Source organism: Siphateles boraxobius, unplaced genomic scaffold (assembly GCF_051911475.1).
Source record: "Siphateles boraxobius isolate OS27281-9 unplaced genomic scaffold, OSU_SipBor_1 20, whole genome shotgun sequence".
Classification (NCBI taxonomy): domain Eukaryota; kingdom Metazoa; phylum Chordata; class Actinopteri; order Cypriniformes; family Leuciscidae; genus Siphateles; species Siphateles boraxobius.
This window is the reverse complement of record NW_027508811.1, coordinates 12,564,978-12,585,259: the sequence shown is the minus strand read 5'-3', so window position 1 is coordinate 12,585,259 and position 20,282 is coordinate 12,564,978. Positions and strand designations below refer to the sequence as shown.

General features: G+C 39.4%; 1 protein-coding gene across 22 annotated transcripts in view; it reads left to right on the top strand.

The window, feature by feature from the left end:
- The window catches only part of tacc2 (transforming, acidic coiled-coil containing protein 2), a 78,663-nt gene that overhangs the window by 15,096 nt on the left and 43,285 nt on the right, over window positions 1–20,282 (top strand). For all 22 annotated transcript variants that reach the window (XM_077236862.1, XM_077236861.1, XM_077236858.1 and 19 more), the window contains 4 exons: window positions 2,804–3,021; window positions 4,131–4,259; window positions 6,869–13,789; window positions 14,232–14,480. In XM_077236862.1, coding sequence (XP_077092977.1) covers window positions 2,804–3,021; window positions 4,131–4,259; window positions 6,869–13,789; window positions 14,232–14,480 — 7,517 coding nt within the window. The remainder of the gene's footprint in view (window positions 1–2,803; window positions 3,022–4,130; window positions 4,260–6,868; window positions 13,790–14,231; window positions 14,481–20,282) is intronic.

Sequence of the window (20,282 nt, the reverse complement as noted above, 5' to 3'; positions counted from 1 at the left end):
CTTATTTTAGTTACTGTGTGCTCAATTGAGTTTTTTAGGGTTTAGATACAAGTTAAAGGGTTAGTTCACCCAAAAATGAAAATGATGTCATTAATGACTCACCCTCATGTCGCTCCAAGCCCGTAAGACCTCCGTTCATCTTCAGAACACAGTTTAAGATATTTTAGATTTAGTCCGAGAGCTTTCTGTCCCTCCATTGAAAATGTATGGACGGTATACTGTCCTTGTCCAGAAAGGAAATAAAGACATCATCAAAGTAGTCCATGTGACATCAGTGGGTTAGTTAGAATGTTTTGAAGCATCGGAAATACATTTTGGTCCAAAAACAACCAAAACTATGACTTTATTCAGCATTGTATTGTCTTCCGGTTCTGTTGGGGATCCGCGTTCAGTGACGTTGCTGACGTAAGACGAGCTGACGTGTGTCTGGTGCGCCCGAGCTTCGTTTACAGTCTGAGGGAGACACACGCTGGAAACAAAACAATCTTCACAAACATGTCTAAGGATTTCCACATAGAGGAAGACTTGCAGTTTTTTGCCCAGCCATATTTATTTGAACCCGAATACACGGACGCACCAGATACACGTCAGCAGCGTCTTACGTCATCAGCGTCACTGCGAACTCGTGAACGCGGATCCCCAACAGAACCGGAAGACAATACAATGCTGAATAAAGTCGTAGTTTTGGTTATTTTTGGACCAAAATGTATTTCCGATGCTTCAAAACATTCTAACTAACCCACTGAGGTCACATGGACTACTTTGATGATGTCTTTATTTCCTTTCTGGACAAGGACAGTATACCGTTCATACATTTTCAATGGAGGGACAGAAAGCTCTCGGACTAAATCTAAAATATCTTAAACTGTGTTCTGAAGATGAACGGAGGTCTTACTGGCTTGGAGCAACATGAGGGTGAGTGATTAATGACATCATTTACATTTTTGGGTGAACTACCCCTTTAACAGCGTATACAGGAAACAGGAAGCTGTGGAACTATAAACCAACCATGAGAAACAAGATTATAAACATAAAGTGTGGTATTATTCTATTAAACTCAAGTGGAGGTGTGAATGAATGTGGTTTTATGCAGCATGAACAAAACCTCAGTGATTCAATGAAGTAAAGTAATTATTTTATGATTCAGGTATTTGATTTATGTATTTGGTTCATGATTTAACTTATATAATATATAACAAGAACACAGATTCTCAGCATAATGACTGGAATTTTGGAATAGTCTAGCACTGGGTCCACACAGGGGGCTGAGGGAGACTGATTTAGGTATACAGTGATACAGTACAGTGATTGTTCACCGGTGTGTGAAGTGCATCCTGTTCTTCAGAGATTTAGCTGTTTTCTGTTGAAAACCCAGCCGCCTGTCACTACAAAATCTTGCTGATATTTGAAACCCTTGTGTTTATTCCAGGTTTGGCAAACAAATTAAAAATCTGAAAAAGCTAATGGAAACCGAACCCTTGAGTTTGTCTGGACTTAGGTCTGGGAGTTTCATTTGATACTCTGACCTGATTCAAATTGAGTGGTGTTTGTGCTCACAAAGGCCTGGCAATGTAGATCAATGTATGAATTCACTCATGTCTTAAAGCTCAGAGAGAGTATAACACGTAACGTACAGCAGAGGTGGGATTGCATGCGTATATCGAGTGTGCACTTGAGTCTAAGATGATAAAAACAATAGGTAATGGATGTGGGGCTTCTGTGTAATGCACCTCTAATGTGACCTGGGTTCCAGAGAGCCTGCAACATGATCTTCTTTTGCTGCACAAAGACTTGCCTGTGAATCATACTGTCGATCAATGAGTGAAATGAGTGTGTGTCTGTGTTTTGATAGGATAAGATTCTCTTTTAGTCTCAATAAGAGTTTTTATTATGCAAAGGAGATACTGAAAATTAAATAAATATCTCTAATTGTCATGTCACTAACATCATATAAGGATTTTAGTTGAATATTTTTTTAGAATGTATAATCCGCCGTAAAACCTGTGCCAAATAAATATGTGGATGATCCGGTATTTCGACCCCTAACGGGGTCGGCCAAACGAGTAGGAGATTTCTTTGAAGTATTTTAAGTAACCACTTAATTTAGTAATTTCTTAAATAAGTATGATTTCTTTTTGTATTTCAATTGTCTTGCAGTATGAAAAATGCATTCTAAATTTAAACACTATATGTAAATAAATTCCGCATATAGTAATTCAACATTTATTTTTTCCTAGCTCCTTTACAAAAAGCTTCAGAATAGATTTAATCTTGTAGTTCAGTTGAATGAAGCCATCTTTTTTCATTTGGAAATCACAATCGCTTATTTTGCCTAATTTGGAAAGAAACAGTAAGAGAATGAATTCTGTGGAAGTTCATTACGAACCTTGAATTACCTTTTTAGTTTACAGGCATATGTTGTGTATGAGCATGTCTGAACTGAGGGCAAATGAGCATGTCCAAATTTATCCATTAGGCCTTGCTGATATGTTGGATTCCTTGAAAACATGTTTATTTTTTAAGATTTGTCTAAAAGTACAGATGGCACACTGATAAATGATCAGGGTGTGTAGTCTAATCACCTCAGCATTTATTGACATGGTGGGTGTGTTTTCTTTTTATGTTAAAAGTCAAGCCCTGTAGATGTAAAGAAACATAATCTCGGTTTGAACGACTAACTTGTTCACTAAGTGGCAAGTAGGCCTTTTTAAGTGCGTGCAGCTGGTCTGGGTGATTTCCGGATCTCAGATTAAAAACACATTGCTCCAGTCAGTGCTCTAACTACTTTTATTGCGATTCTCAGGACACAGTACACACTGACAAGGTGAGCCAACTGAAGGAAAAGTCTGTCCACACTGATTCAGTCACTGCGGAGCCACAGGTGCCTGCTGACGAAGAAGAAAAGCCACAAAGACTCGAAGAGGAGGATAAAGAGGAGCTAGAGTTTTCCCATGATCTGCTGCCCAGCATAGACCTTGACCTCAGCACTGAGTTCAATCTCACCTGGGGAACCTCACTTGGGTAAGTCTCAACTATTTCTTTCTCGCTTACACACACTCATTTACTCAAGAGAATTTTGTTGAGGAGTAGACCTGTCATCAGACACTTATCAAGAGGCAAGTTTCAACAGGATGGCTGATTCTGTTGAAAAGTTGTTCACACATCTGATGCAAATTTCTCTGCATTTCAGTTATGGTTTGCATACACATGTCTGGTAAACAAAAAAACTTTTTTTTCTTTGTTGTGCAAGTTTTGTACTCTAGAGACAAAAACAAAGAGATTAAAGAAGTGATAATTGTTAATGTGTCTAGTGTAATTAAAGGGATAATTCATCCACCAATTCATTTACTCACCCTCATATAAAATACTTTCAAGGGAAGACATTTTGAAAAATGTCACATGCAGGAATGAAATGACATTAGGGTGAGTAAATGATGACAGAATTTTCATTTTTAGGTGAACTATCTTTTTAAGATACCATTAAATTGTGAGCTCACCTGGGAATTGAGGATGCAAAGAATAACGCAAGTTCATATCTGTCTTGAAACTGGAAGCCACAGATTGTATCGGACTCTGACACTCGCCCTCATTTTTACAATCTTACTCTGTTTCACAATAAGAGCAAAACAAAACACTGGACTTATTCTATAAAGATCATTTCTTATACTACCTTGGCTGGATCAACACAGAGTGAATTCTATTAATCTCATCCCTATGGAAATCTTGACTGAATGGACAATTGGCAGGCCTACAAAAGAGCCGCAAACCTCACCAGCTGTTAAGGTGGTACAGCCAAGGCACACTCCAGTGACTTTTATTTTACACGATTTTATGGATGTAATGCTAATGAAAATGAAAGGCTTGTTTGCAGACATCATTATTTTACATTATGAATTATATTATTTATACATATATTTTCTATTAAATGTACTCTGTATTACTATGTAGTGTATTAAATTGTACAATGCATCACAGTCTGTTTGTATAATATTTGCAATTTGATAAAACCTGGCTTCTTTGATTAAAAAAAAAAACCTCTATTAGTCATTAATTCTTTTAAATAATGAGCCCGGTGTTATGAGGCTCATATATTAAAGGGCATTTATATTTGTGTGTGTGTGTGTGTATAGTTGTGAGCAGGTAGACTTGGGTGAGATGAAGAATGAGACTGTGGCACTGGGTGGCACTGCCAACCCTCTGCTGGCAGGCCTAGAGCACTACATGAAGGCCAGTCCACCAGTAGTGGGCCTCATGAAGAGGTAACAGAGTAATAATGAAAATGGAGACAGAGAGATACCAGTCTGCTATGGCATAATAGATGGACATTTTTAATTGGGCAAAAGTTTATTTATGTTTTCATTGATATAATAGATTTAGGTGAGATCTCTTTTGCTCCATTTTGTGTTCTGGCTGTGGCAATTGATATGTGCTGTGTTTCCTCCCAGTAAGCACAAAACTTGTTTATATTTCATTGCATTTTAGTTAATTTAGTTAGTTAGTTATTGTTTTTAAAAATGTTCGACAAACAGGATAAAGACATAAAAAATGGCATAATGAAAACATGACATGTATTTTGTATTTGGATTAAAAAAACAAAAAAACAGCAACTTTGAGAAAAGAAAATGAATATATTCCTTATTTAGGTTTATCAGATATATTTGCAATAAGCACATGTGAATGAAAAAGGCTTAAAAATATTTTTGCAAAATGTTTTTGTTTATGAAATGCACATTTATGAGCAAAATACAACCAGAAATAGCTTACTTTTTAAGGGTAAACATTTAAAATGCAAGCGTCAAAAACAGGTTGGATGTGGTAATGGCAATTATAAATGTTTCTCTGAATCTTTGTGAAAATGTTTTTTTTTGTAATAAATAAATAAATGTTTTATTTACACTTACATATTTAAGTTTTTTGTAAAAAACATTATCAACCTTTTCACAACAAAAAAACATTTACACCACCGTAGCTGTGCTTACTGGGTTGGTGGTCTGTTGAATATGTTTGGCTAGCTTAACAGTTGGTTGAGCTGGTTTGCTGTGAACTGAACTAGTGTTGTTTTTGGTTGATTTTTGATTTGCCAGCTGAAATGACTCTTTAACACGCTTGCATGGTGAAAATGTATGGTTTACCACGCTGGATCAATGTACAGCGTGAGATATGTCCTCCTTAACCGGAAGCCATGTTTGAGTGTGGTGTGTGTATATTTGTGGCCGTTTCGTGTGTGTTCATTTTGTTTCCTGTTGAGAGAATTATCAACACATTAGCAAATCTGGTTGCTATTGCATACACAGATGGGATCTCTATTCATACTTTACATGGTTTAAGGGTATACTTCATGTTAGTTTCTAGCTAATTATGGTGTATCATATCAGAGTAAACTGTTTATATTTTTATTAATTTTTTATGCTGAAAGGGCTTTAGCAATGCTTAGGCAGAGGATTGTGGGTATTGAAATGCTGCCTGACAGTGCAGTAGGGAGTGGCTGCAGTTCTGTAATTCATGCAGACTTGTAGTATGCCAAAAGGCCTCAGGATTTTAGCATATACAAGCATAAATGCCGTAACTTAAACTGCAGTACAGCTGTCTGACTTTCCAGTTATGCCAGAGAAGAGTTAGAAACTTTTTTTTTCTGGCTTCCCCTGAATGGGAGTGTCAGCTTCCAGTCATAATCATTTACTGAAAAAAGAAAAAGGCTGCGTGGTTGAGCCTGTTGTCACCAGCAAGCCGAGCTTGATGTCATCAGCGAGCCAAGCTGGCTGATCACAAGACCACTCTGTGGTCCAATAGAAAAACGCATGAGGATCTGCTCCCTCATTTGTTTCCATTGGAGGTGAAGATGATTGATAGATTTTTAGTGTAAAATGACAGGCATAAATGTGTTAGCTATGGTGTCTCTGTTCTGTTAATGCCCCTGGAGGCACAGAGAGAGAAGAACACTAGGTGAGACAGGCGGTGTGGAGGAAGCATGGTTGTCATACTTTATTGGGATGTTAGTCACTGACTGTCTTTCAGCTCTGGAAATGTGATATAGTCACAGTGATTCACAAGGTTGTATAATGTCTGCTGTAATAAGGTTGTTTGCTGGGTTTTTTTTTGGCTGGTGCTCTTCTATCATACATATAGGTAGCCACTCAAACTACTTAAAAGCATTGATGCATTAACCTTCATCTAAAACGTCATTTGAGGTTGAGGCTATGAATTCTATGAAGGCTTTTACTTGACAAACACTCCTATTTCAGCTTCTCAAAATTACAATAATATTTCAGCATCTTGATTATAATCTCAATTAAATTAATTTACACATGATTGCAAGTGATATATAAAGTTGAAATGAGGAATTGAAGAGGTTTACCCAATGAAAAAATCACGATGGGTATAGTCAAACATTTTTGATGTGTGCACTGGTAAAAAAAAAAAAAGTTTTATTTAGCAATATTTTTTATAATCAGTTTTATAAGCGTTGTTTTCCAACAAAATTATCTAAACATCCTTAAAATAAGATACATTTACTTGAGAAGCAAAATTGCATGATAAAAAGACTTTCAATAACTTAATTAACAAATAACAAAATATGCTATTGAGATAAGAAATATATGCTTAATTCAAGTTATATTCTTAATATTTTCTGGACTTTTTTGCTTTTCAAGAAAAGTTTCCATAGTTTTAAGACAACAAACATGTTTTGCAGTGTGTGTGTCTTTAGTTTATTTTGCTCTTAAAGCACTAAGTTGTGCCCATGCATGAACTCTCATCCTGTCTCTGGCATGAGGTGAAGTTGAATGCTTTGGCTTGGTGTGAAATAAACAACTGAATGTATCTCAGAGCAGATTTATTCTAATGTCTCTTTTTTGGTGAACGCTGTTAGCTGTGATGGCGACCAAGTTTCTACTGAGACTGCATCGCTGACCCAGAACCACTTGTCTAGCACATCTCAGCAAGATGTTCCATCCCTCAGTCCTTTGGCTGCCCAGGTGGAATATGAACTTCAGGAAGCTTTAAAGGAATGTGAGGAGGAAATGACTGCTCTTGGCATAACCTCCAATGCAGACACATGGACTGCAGGTGATCTGGACAGGTGTTTCTCTTTAGCCCTGCCAGAGAAAAATGAACAAATTGAGAAGGCTGAAGTCATAAAGGATTTTGGTTCATCTTCACATAAACCTATCACATTTCATGGAGATTGCCATGAAAATGGAGCACACAAAAATGACTCCTCAGCAGGTGAAGAGGGGTTGATTAGCTTCAAAGATTATGTTCTAGGAAAAAAGCTAACTAAGACTTGGACAGCTGGAGCTAAGGATGTCAAAAACATCAAGGATATAACGGAAAACCACAGTGAGGAAGCTAGCCAGCTGTCAGAGGCAGAACAGCAAAAAAAATCAGAGATAGAGACAAAAATAGAGACAGCTGAGAACATAGCTGGCCAACAAACAACACATAACACATGGAGATGTACACAAAAAACATCAGAGATGGATACAGCAAAGGAAACACTTACCCAGGATCAATCAATACAAGATATCTGCCCTTCGAAATACACCCTGGAGGGTGAGAGCACACAAGATGAAAACAAAATAAATTGTATAGCACACACAACCCAGAGAGAAAACGGAGTACTTCAAGAGTTAAATCCTGTGATCGAAGAAGAAATCAGTTCTGCAAAAGCTACACAGATGAAAATAGAGATGCATAGTCAGTCAATTAGTGATTTACTGGCATGCCAATCCCCACATATGGATAAACATGCTGGTCATACGTTACACTTAGAAGCTAAAATAAGCTTACAACCAAACACACAAAAACAGGTGGAGTCAGGGACACAGCAGCAGATAGAAACAAACACAAAAGTAGGATCAAGCCTTGAGCATCAAAGACCGGAATTAGGACTCTCGGAACAGCTGAGTCCTGAGGGTAAACAATTGATCTGCTCCCCACCTCCAGAACCCAAGGCTCACCAAGCTAATTTTTCACTGGCTGAGTCTCCACCTGCCCTGATAGTGCACTCTCCACAGGGGCCTGAGCAACATGATGACCAGGATCAGACAGATGGACCCTACAAATCAATATCAGAAGGTGAAACCATACACCACAACCACTGTACAACAGGGGAAGTAAAACATGAGAAAAATGTGTCTAATGCATCTGCTGTTGTGATTGATTTCGGCCAAGCTAAAGCAGCCCCTGAACATGATCCTGAAGAGAGATATGACTTAGAGACATGTCCACTGGAGCCGGAGAATGGACCTTCTTTAGGCAGTGGAGCTGATGCAAACGCAGCACTGTGGGGGAATTCACACTTTCTGAACCGAACCGGTGCAGAAAAAGAGGAGGAAGAGAGTGCCCTTGAACAGGCTTCAGCAGAGTCCGCTGCCTCCACATTGCTACAAACACCCACGATGCCAGAAATGATAGAAAGTGAGGGAGAGAAGAAGAGAGATAATGCATTCCAAAGTGTCGCAATAATAGTACAAGCAGCAGAGAGAGAATCGACAGCGCTGGAAGCAGATGAGTCTTCAAGCTCACAGGAAACATTAACTGAAATTACGGCTGAACAGGGACGGCAATGCACCTCAGTAATCTTTCCAAAGATTAAGTGCTCACCTGTTCCGAAAGAGGAGGCGACTGAGGAGAGCTGTGGCAACAAAATGCCACACAACTCGATAGAGAGCGAGGGGAAGGGAGGGGTTCTGCCGATCACACTCTCCCCAGCTGGAAACAAGGATACAGGCACGGTCGACACAGAGGACAAAGCTCTGGTCACATATTCCTCTCTAGGCGTCCTTGGAACATGTGACTGGAAGGTGGGGAGTACCCGATCAAAGAAGAGAAAAGGAGAGAGTGAAGAGGAGGGGAAAGAAACAAGCGAAGGAGGAGCACAGAACGCAGCACATGCCGGCAGGGTTTTACAGAAAGAGACAGCAACCGAGACGTGTCCATCCCACAGCATCACAGCATCACTAGCGGCGACACAAGACATGAGTGACCTCATCCTTCCTGTCACAGCAGGCACAGCCCCGTTTCCTCTGACCATCAACAGAAGAAACGACTGCGTCTCCATCAGCCCACACCCTCCTCTCTCCCACATAAATTCTACAGAGACAGAAACGCAGAGAGAGGAAGAGGCTAATCTGAATCCAAGCCCAAGTGCATCAGGAGCAGAATTGCCTGGCAGTAATAGATCATTTCCGCCAGCATTTTCTTTGGAAAACGAATGCTTTGCTGCGCAAGCCAACAATCAACAGGTACAGAGCTCTTCACAAACTAGAACCACAAGCTGTGACACATCCATCAAGACAGAAACACAGCAACACAAACAAGAAACAACTCCTACAAGTGAAGACACATCTCAATCAACTAAGCTACAAGTGAACATGAGGGATACCGCTGGAAGTTGTACCAAGGTGGAAGGGCGTATGTCTCCAAAAGGTATGCAGAGCTCTTTTGAGGACCAAAGGGATCCAGCGCTGAAATGTCAAATGACTGAATTCACCTCTCTGCCTCCACTGATGGTATTTGAAAGTCTACGACACCCTGTAAAAGAAACTAGCTTTAACTTTAAAGGTTTTCTCACCATCAACAAACCAGAAATGGAAAAATCCAGTGCATTAAAAGAACCTACTGCTTTTGAGGAAGGAGGTGAAGAGGAAAGAAATTGGAAGCAAAAACAAGTGGAAACGACATATAAAGGGTCAAAGGACTGCAGAGAAACGACCAGCACATCTCAAGAGCAGGGTGAGACTTATGTAAAACTTGAAGAAAATGCTAATGTAAATATGGGTGGTTGTGAAGAAAGTAGAAAAGTGACAGATGATGTTAACAATAAAAATTCTGTTATATTTTCATCACTGTCAGCTGCAGATGAGACCACCAGTGTTACTGAAACAAAGGATGTGGTTAATGAAATTCTGGAAGAAACTGAAGCAATTAAACAGAACCAAAAATATAAAGAGTCTTTGAAAGTTACTCAGATCAGTCCAAATGATACAGATGAGTCAGCATCCACTGAGAAGAATAGTGTTTTACTACAGGACGTTTCTCTACAAGAGGGTCCTGCTGTGGATGGTGAGCGGGCTGATATCGCTGTGTCTGAAGGAGATGAACAGAGACATATAGAAATGCTATTTGGCAGCAAGGAAAGGCTGAATGAAGAGACTGACAAAACAAAGGGATGTGGGTTACCTGAAGCAGATGACATAGAAGTAATATGTCCAGGTAATTCAAAGAATTTTGTGAATGACAGTCGAGAGCATGAGTTATGCATAGAAAAATACACACACGAAGAGGAGTCACAGGTAAAAACCAGCTCCATGTCTCCAGCAGCAGCCCCAGACAGCATGTGTCCTTGCACTCAACCATACAAGAAATCCAACACAGAGCATCCTACTACAACCTCAGAGGTGCCACTCCTGTCAAAAGCTGATAAGTGTGCAGACATGCTGACCTATCAGACTGAATCACAGTTTAGTGGTGAAATAATGAAAAGTGACGCAGTGGATGCTGGAGACACAACAGTCCCCTCTCTCCCTGCAGCGGAAACTATAGTACCAGCACAAAGTGATCTTTCCTCAACCACCAAACAAAGCACCAACAGTGATGCCAGAGATGTGTCTGTCATTGTACTAAAGGCTCCAGGCCCAATGCTGAGTCACTCTGAGTCCATTAATGACTGTGATATTGCTGTAGCAGGAACCAGGGAACATTGCAGTGTAAACCTTGTGTGTAAGTCTGATACAGAGATTGTAAATAATATTGCAGACAAAACGAATCAACAGTCAGATGTAAATGAAGACATGTTAAGAAAACAAAATGCAGATGATCCGCCCTACACTGTTGGTGTCTCCGCACAGGAAATTGCAGCATCATCTAGGTCCCTTCTGCTCACAACTGACAGACCAGAGCAGGCAGGTTGTTCACCGCTAGTTTCAAAAAACCCAGATATTGTTGTAAATGCAAAGATGAAAGAGAATGAAGCGTCTAAGGGCACTGTAGAATTTGATATTGGTCAAAAAGGGAAGAGAGAAAGACATGTCAATTCTAAACATGAAAATGATTCATGCAGTGTACCTACAAATGTTACGACAGACAATGAGTTAAATAATGAAGACATATCTGAAAGAATCAAGCAGTTGAAAGGAGAAGATCACAACAAGGAGAGTGTGAAGGAAACTGAAGAAGAATCCAATGCAAAAAATGAAACTAGTGCCTCTCAGGAAGACGGAAATGAACAGAAAAATGGGAAGCTGGATGAAAGAAAGGAACAAGAAGAAATGGCTTTTAGGGAGGAGAAGGACAGCAGAGTGGGAACAAATAACTCTGAAGCATATTGTGCTGATTCTCAATCTGCTTTGACAACACAGAGTCCTATTGATGACATCAAATGTGATTCGCTCCTGATGCACTTACAGGGCGATACACTTCTGACTGAGGAACCTGTTCAACATGTGTCTGTAGACAATGTAAGAATTAATAAAGATGTATCCGAAGGGTTCAGGCAGGTGATGGGAGGTGAGCAAAACAAGGAGTGTGTGAAAGAAAATGAGAGACACAATGTAAAATCTGTCCCAGAAAAGGACAGCAAAGAAAGGACAAATACCTCTGAAGAACAGGATAAGACTGCTGCAAAAGAAAATTTTGATCAAACACAAGGAGAGAACCAGAAATTAATAAATCACCTTAAGTTATCAGGAGAAGAAAAAATATTAAATGAAACCATTCCAAGAGGAAAATTGCAGTCTAGTTGTGTGCCAGATCCTGATTTAACCTCTAAAGGGATTATAGAAGTGGCTCTGGGTTGTAGAGGGGCACCAACTGAAAAATATCCTCCAATCATTGATCAGACCCTGTCTGCAGTGGTGAATGCTTTTTCTGAGAGAGACCACACGCAAGATCCGAGGGCCTTGAGCCAGTCAGATTTGGTATTTTCACAATCCCAAGAGCTTCAGCAGCAACATAAGTTTATGAGTGCCCCAGAAGCCGTGTTAAGTGTGGGTAAAAGCAATGGTTTAGAAAATGCTGAGACCAATATTAATGCAGATGGTGAGGCAAGTGAAACGCAAGAGAAAGTGATGGTGTATTGTACTGCAGAGGCTCAAGGTTCCCTAAACGGCACATCAGAGAGTGCCATACTGGTGGGGGGCAACGACAAAGCTGTTGCTGTGTACAATGTATGTCCAAAGAATGAAGAGCAAAGTATGCAAAAAATAGATCTTAATGGTGTGAATTTTCATCTTTGTGTCGAAAGTATTTCAAGTGAAATTCAAACACAGCCGCCTCCCAACTTGTCTGTCACAGCATTGTTAGCTTCTGAAACTTCAGTGGTCAAAACGGTTATAGAGGCTACAGAGGCAAAAGAGCCTTCAATCTCAGCATCACAGGAAAGTGTGAGTAAACATGCAGAATGTACCAAATCACAGACTAGTGTTAACGAGGATGGAAATGTGTTGGATGAAATACTTGACACCGGCTCAGAACTTCCTATAAATTACTCAAGTGATTTCTCTGTGCTTCCCAGCCTCTCACACTATGCAGCAGGACTAAAAACAAGTGAGAAATATTTTGGTTCTGTTACCCCTGGAGACATTGGAAACACTGAGATCCAACCTGATTCAATGAGTGATATTGCACAGATGTCTCCTGCTGGAACTTCCAAACTTCAGCAAGCAAAAGAGTTAGTTTTTCAGCCCTCTGATGGGCAGTTCTCCTCCACACTCACTTTATCTGCTTCTGTGCTCCAGGAAAGTATTGAAGAGGAAAAAGAGATAAGTGTGGATCATGCTTCTAAAGATGGAGTAGAGTCCAAAGCTCCTAATTCCTCTCAGCAATCTGAGACAGCCACCAGGAGGATGGAGCAGCTTAATAAGCATTTCTCAGAGCAATTCCCAGTCCGTACCCAAAACACAGAGGAGCAGGATACAAAGTGTTCTGAACGGCAGCTCATGCAGTCACAACATGTAAGAACTTGTTCAGGATCTGAAAACACAATCAGTACTATGAAAGCAGAAGACACCATTTCAATTGACAGACAACAGCCAGAAGGAATTCAAGAAAAGATAAGTAAACAGACAGAGGATGAAGATGGGAATAAGACAGTTGAAAAAGAATGCATAGAGATGTCCAAAAGGGCTGAACCTAAGTCTTCAGAGTCTGTAGTTAAAGAAAGCACATCCAAAGAAAACCAAAGCAAGCTGGAGGAGCACTCTTCCCCTGATGAAGCAATAGTCGATAATTTAGACCAGCTAACTGAGGAAGTCACTGATGGGACACTGATTGAAATGAAAAAGTTTGTGTCATTGTTATACCCTGAGACCGCTGTCTACTTGGTGACTGACCCCCAGGATTACCTCCAGCCCTCCCTCACAGTCAATCAACAGTCTAGTCAGCAGCCCACCAAGTCTTTTATTCAAACTTTATGTGAAACTTTCACAGATACATCTAAAAGTAGCAGCAAGCAAAATCCTGACATAGCAGATAGCTATTGTGGAGACATAGAATCGTTTCTTACTGAAAAAACAATACTGAAAGATTACAGTGAAGTTAGTGAAGAGGAAGTCAGCAAGGTGTCAGAATCTGCAGATGTGTTGCTGGGTTCAGACCCAGGAACCGTTCAGGTATCACCGGTTAAAGACAGTTCAGATAGAAAAGACCTAAGTGTAGCCTTTGTACCTGAGAGGTCAGACAACTCTTCTGAAAGTTCTGATTGGCCCAGAGCTCTGAAGGAAGCAGCCTCCATGTCTCAGATCATTCCAGAGCACAGAGATGAGACTACCTGTGGAGCTACAGAAAACAGGTACTTTTCAAATCGATGTGGTAGTTTTTTTAAATGAGAGACAGATATAGGGAAAGTGACTTTGTTGCACTCAGAGAAATGTCGAAATAAATGTAGTGGTTTTCATTGACACACACAGATAAATATTAAATTATTTATTAAGAACAGTGTATCACAGAACCTGGAATTGAATATCATCATAGATGTAAAGTATTTTATGATTTTGTGATGTTTTGTGTGAAAAGCCCATTATCTCCTGAGAGTGACCTCAACAGTGACATCAACCCGTGCCCTTTAGGGCAAGAAAGAATCCTTTCATACCCACGCACAAACACGCACTGGGCTTCTCATATTTGAGCGCAACACGTACACTTGCATGCATACAGGCTATAAGACGTTTGCATTGAGACAAACAGTAAGCATAATTTATTCATCTCCTCTCTCTGTTTATTTTTCTTTACAGACCATTTGAGACCCTCGGTTCGCCTCAAGCTGAACTAGAATTCCAAACCCCAACTGAGGAATTCCCCCCTGCTCCTGAGGAGAGTTTGCCCTTTGCTACAGAGGAGAGTTTTCCCACTGCGCCTGAGGAGAGTTTTCCCACTGCGCCTGAGGAGAGTTTTCCCACTGCGCCTGAGGAGAGTTTTCCCACTGTGCCTGAGGAGAGTTTTATCCCTGTTACTGAGCAGCCAGAAGAACAAGAAGACTGCAGGTGAGACTTTATAAATACCCCTTATGCACTTTCATAGGTTTGTTATTGAACCTACTGCTACAAACCACACTGGAATTTGAATGACTATTTTTGGATACAGGATATAAAAATAATGCTGTTTAGGTCCAGGGAATATCATTATTTATAAAAGGCTCATGCAGTGCAGTTGGGGCATCAAAAAAAAATTGTACATTTTTTTTTTAATAAATTACTATTTGATGTTTGTCCGGATGGTCTAAATAGTATATATGTGATGGATTCTATTTCATTGCTTAAATTAACCATATTGCTATGTGGGTGTTCAAAGATGTATTTGTTGAATTGTCTTTAAAGAACAGGTCTAACATGAATGAGCATCGTACATGGATTCCTTTAGGTGACTTTTCTTGTTCTCTCTCATTTTGATAGTACCCCGCACGCCCTCTCTTCATTCAATATCTGCTCTGTTGCAGAAGCCACAACAGATGAAAGTGGAGCACTTGGTGCTTGTCAGTCAAAGATTTTAGCCTCATTTAGAAAGACACGTGGGAGCCAGAGAGACAGAAAGATAAAAGGAAAGAGAGAGTGGTGGACAAAATGATAAAGAGTGAAAATGAGGGGGAAAGAAGAGAGACAAACTTTGACTGTGCATTTGACCCAGTATCCCTGAGCGCCCCACACTTTGTTACTTGACACAGATGTGGACTAAAGGAAATTTGCCTGTATCTGTCAGTATGTGTGTGCATGCACATGTCCTGCTAAAGCATGCATATGTGTTTGCTATTTGCACCAACGCCCTCACATGAGGTCATACCAAGAGGTCTGTCAGTCTGGAACAAAAGCCATCGTTCAGGGCAGCTCCAGTTGAGAATATTAGCCCACTCATTGTGAATAGATAGATAGATAGATAGATACATAAATAGATAGATAGATAGATACTCACAAGAGACTGAGAGAAAGGGAGAGAGATAGGGAGAAATAAAAGAGAGAGGGAGTGTAAAGTGGCTGCCTGAGGAATTTTGAGTGGCTTGCCTAAAAGAATAGTCACACTCTTTACTTTGGGTGCTGATCTCGGGTGAGTTCTACACTGTCCTTTGCTGTTTAAAATGATGTTTTTCGCTTTTGATTTGACTAATAGTGTACATTGCTGTAGAATACAGGCTTATGGGTATTTGGAGAGAAACTAATTACAGATGGTTTGTGATGATCTCACTGAATAGATGGGGGGAGGGTCAGTAGGAAGACAGGGTGGAAATAATAAAGTGTGTTGTGAAGTGTGTCTTTCAAATTTGCTGGCTTGCTCACGCTGTGTTTTGACCGCATCAGACAAATGATGATAATTTTTTGGTTAGTGTTGACAGAAGGTTAAATTCCGTTATTGTAAGGAATTAAGTAGATTACACAGGACTTTATGTTGCAGTCAAGATACCTTTGCTCTTGGTAATGTGAGATAAACATCTGTAAGAACCTTGTGCCACTACCATTTTTTTAAAGCTCTTAGGTTTCCCTTCAGGGGAAACCAGAAAGCTTATTTTCTGTATTATTTAGGAAGCTGCACATTTTTCTTATACTAGAGGCTCAATAGCTGAATCGAAACACAGCAATGTTATAAAATTACTATAATATCCAGCTTACTGCATTTGTATTGAATTAAAATGTAAGGTTAAGTTTATTTGAGAGCTCATGCTAATTGTTATAGTGCCTACCACACAGTTACCATTATAGGTTGCATACAACAGGATTCTGTGTTTCCTTTTACACATTTTATATAGGACAGCTGAATATGTAATTTCCAAACTGTTCCATGTAATTTGGATCGATTGTTCCTTATTCCACATTTGATGGTTCAATTCAATCTATTTTGAATCCACTTGTAATTTTTCATCTAAAGTGAATGAATGTTTCTGTGTGGATGCAAAAGATCCCGAGAGAGAGAGAGAGGCAGGCAGGGGTTGGCTTGGAAACTTTATGATGCGTGACTAGAGCTAAGCAACAGTTACCATGGCAACAAGTGATATCCATAGCAATTATTTTGAGTTAATGAAACAATTATTTAAGGGAAGCTTTTAAAAGAGGCGCTTAGTCAAAATGTTTATCAATTGTACATTATAAAACAAGACAATAGGCCCTAATAATACTTGTCTAATTATGCTTTAAATATTGCTGTCAGTAATTTTGATGGAGTGTGTCTGTGAAAAGGCTGTATGCTGGCCAGTGTTGCCACGGTTACTTCGAAAAAGTAATCTGATTACTGATTACTCATTTAAAAAGTAACTAAGTTACTTTACAGATTACTTGATTTTAAAAGTAACTAAGTTAGATAACAAGTTACTTTATTAGTTACATTCAGCAGCTGCCAACAACACCCCCGCCGCCGGTTTTGCCAACATTCACTCTGACGCTACTGTTAAAAATGCTCTTCCAATAATGTATTTCCTGACATTTTAAGTTGAACTTAAAAACGTTTTTATAAAAAAAAAATAAAGACAGTCTTTCTTGAATTCACTTAACATAAATACTTGCTTTTATTAAAAAAAAAAATTTAAAGACTGTCTTTCTTGACTTCACTTAACATAAATACTTGTTTTTCTAAAATATAAAATAAAGGCAGTCTTTCTTGACCTGACATATTTAACTGTTAACACTGTAATGGCAAAACTTACTATTTATAATCTACATTGTTTATAAATGTAAATATGGATTATTTTTTACATGTTTTATGAACATTGAACCTGTTGTTCACAGCATTAGAGCACCAAGGAGTGGTTTTACAAAACAAAACAAGTGTATAACACCACATGTAGGCTGATATCATGTCTACTTTTGTTACTTTGGCCAAATTGTAATCGCATGTTATGAGTAAACCAGTGGTTGTATCTCATTAACAGAAGCTTCTCAAACCTCTTGTCAGAAAGTCTATTTCTTCTAGGCGTGAGCACCAAGCCTCCCAGACTGAAAAGCCGCTCCACAGGGGCACTTGATGGGGTTGGAGTGTTATATTTCAAGAAAATGTTCTTTATGTTTGAAAACCGATGCAGAATCTGAAGGTCATAGGCTGACCTCAGGTAGTCCATGTCTCCAGGTAGTCCAATCTCATCTTGGCTGACAGATGTGGTGGGCACACTGACAGGGCTCTGTGCTGCAGGAGCAGTTGTGCGGCAGCACTCTACTATCTGAAGCTCTTTTACTCGCTCCCTCCTACCTGCACCTCTCAGCCATCGGAGTTAGAATTTTGGACAACTGACAGCTGCGAGAAAGGGCATCTTTGTCGTCCAGCACACCGGCAAAACGAGTCTGGATAGCCTGAAAAATATAATTGATATGTTTATGCCTAAAAGGCCTACTATTTATTATGTCATTGAATTATTTGCAAACCATGCCTAATGTGGGATCAATATTATGGATTTAATTTTGTTTAAGGTTAATTACTGATATTTGTATTTGTTTTAATCTTCTTTTGCAATGATAATGAATATTCTGTTCCATGTTCATTAATAGTGTGATGCAAGAAATTTTAACTAGCTTAAAATATGGAACATACCTGCACTATGGCATCTGGCACTAAGGCCTCCATCCTGGAGAGGGCATTTTTCACAGCCAGGGTCTTCTGCATCAGAATTTCAAGTGTGGGTAGTAAAGTCTGGCTAGTTTGGCTGTGCTGCTACTATACTGTACCCAACCTTGCTCTCTTCATTGGAAGTTAAATATTTCTCCTCATCATTTTGTAGAAATGAGGTTGATGGTGTGTGAAGCACACCTGTGCTGGGGTGGAAGAGACAGCTGGCCATCACTTTCATCCTCAGCTGAGAGGATTTCTGACAGATCTAAAAAAGTGACATCATCATCTGTGGGGGTGGACTCTCCCTCCTAAGTCTCATCATCGGACTTTGTGAATGTTTTCACTCTTCTGCACCAATAACCTCATACGTGTGTCTACCGCAAATTCTCCTACATCCCAGTGCAGCCTTGTTGAGCTCTAATGTGGATCTACTGATCCAGTGGCGCGTTACTTCCATATAACTTCTGTCCAAATATCCGTGGTAGTTGACACAAAGTCGACCTCATTCAGTGCGGCCTTCAGATTTCTCTCCATCACTGCATACTCCTCCTCCATATAAGAAGAAAAAGCGGTTCTGCGAGGCAGCTCGGCATTGCCAGTAGTAGGGATCTTGTTTATTATGGCACGAAACGAGGGCAAGTCAATCGTCCAACTTCTTCAACTCTCCCCCACTTACTGGTTTTGCACCGGAATCCAGCTTTTCTTGTTTGGGTGGTTGGGGACCTCTTGCTCTCTGATTCGCACTACCTGGTGGGACTTGCTCTGTAAGTTTGACTCTGCAGTGCTGCGACTCCAAATGTTTCTTCAAATTTGATGTAGTGTTTTTTTTAGCTAGATAGCACTTTGTCGCCACTAGCACAGAGTGTACAACGAACCTTAATATTGCCATCTTTAGCTGACACAAACTCAAAATAGTGACTGCATTTCCAGCTAAAAAACACGCATCTCTCTCCTCCCTTCATTGTTGTTTATGTTTGTTTTGCTGCGTTGTATTACAAGTGAACTGTCCTCATGCTGAATTGTCGCATATGTGACTTCACTGCCCGAGATGCAAGAAGAAAGCAAAAAAAAAAATTTTATATATAAGGAAAATTACAAAAATAGTAACGCACAGTGACTTGGATAAGTAACTTTAATCTGATTTCTGGGTTGGAAATAGTAACGTGTTAGATAACTGGCATCACTGATGGTGGCTACGCTAACAGTAGTGACGTTGTTATTTTTATGGCTGGTAAAACAGCAGCTCCCTCCTGCTGCCTTTATTTTCTCCAGTCTGTTTGCTATTAAAAACCCTGTCTGGACTTATTCCTATGGACACAGCTGCTCCTGGGAGATCAGATCAGTCTTTCTATTAATTATGTTGCATTATAAACCTTGTTGTGTACAACATTAAAGTTGTGTTTTGTGGTTATGTCTAGCATGCAATCTCCCACTATCCGGCTAAAGCAAAATAAGTAGAGGATCATAAGAGTAGGCCTGATTAGAGGGCATTTCTGCTAACAGTCTACAACTGTTACTGAAAGGATAGCGCAATGCTATGTGCAGTTGTTTAAGCTGTGTGGTGGAGTGAGTTGTATTTTTAGGATGTGACATGAGGCACACCCCTTGATAGGAGCAGCTGAAGGGCTGTCTGCTGCTCTGCCTGTTGGATTAGGTTTTGTTTGTGATATTGCTCAGCTATTGCCATTTTTCCCTGCCAAGAGTGTAGTAGGGTGATTTAGTAGGAGTGATATAACGTTATGTGATTCATTATTGTATGAACAATTATGCAATATAAATATATTATAAATCAATCAGTGGTCTTGGGGTCAGTAAGAAATGTTTTTTAAACATCTTATGCTCACCAAGGCTGCATTTTTTTTTTTTTTACTAGAAATACAGTAAAAATAATAGTAATATTGCCAAATATTATTCCAGCTTAAAGTAACTCTTTTCTATTTTATTATGTTTTAAATTTTAACTTATCCCCAATGATATCCCCAATGACAACCTTGATACATTTTTTCCAGGATTATTTGATGAATAGAAAGATCATCAGGATATAGATATTCAAATAAACAGATTTGAAATAGAAATATTTTGTATAATTAAATTAGAGCTGCACGATTATGACAAAAATCATAATTGCCGATTATTCCCTTGAAATTGTAATTGCGATTATTAATTACGATTATCACAATTTACATTGAATATATATAGGCATATTATAATACATGTTTACACAAAAATTGTTAACACACACAAGTACTGTCCCCCTTTACTTA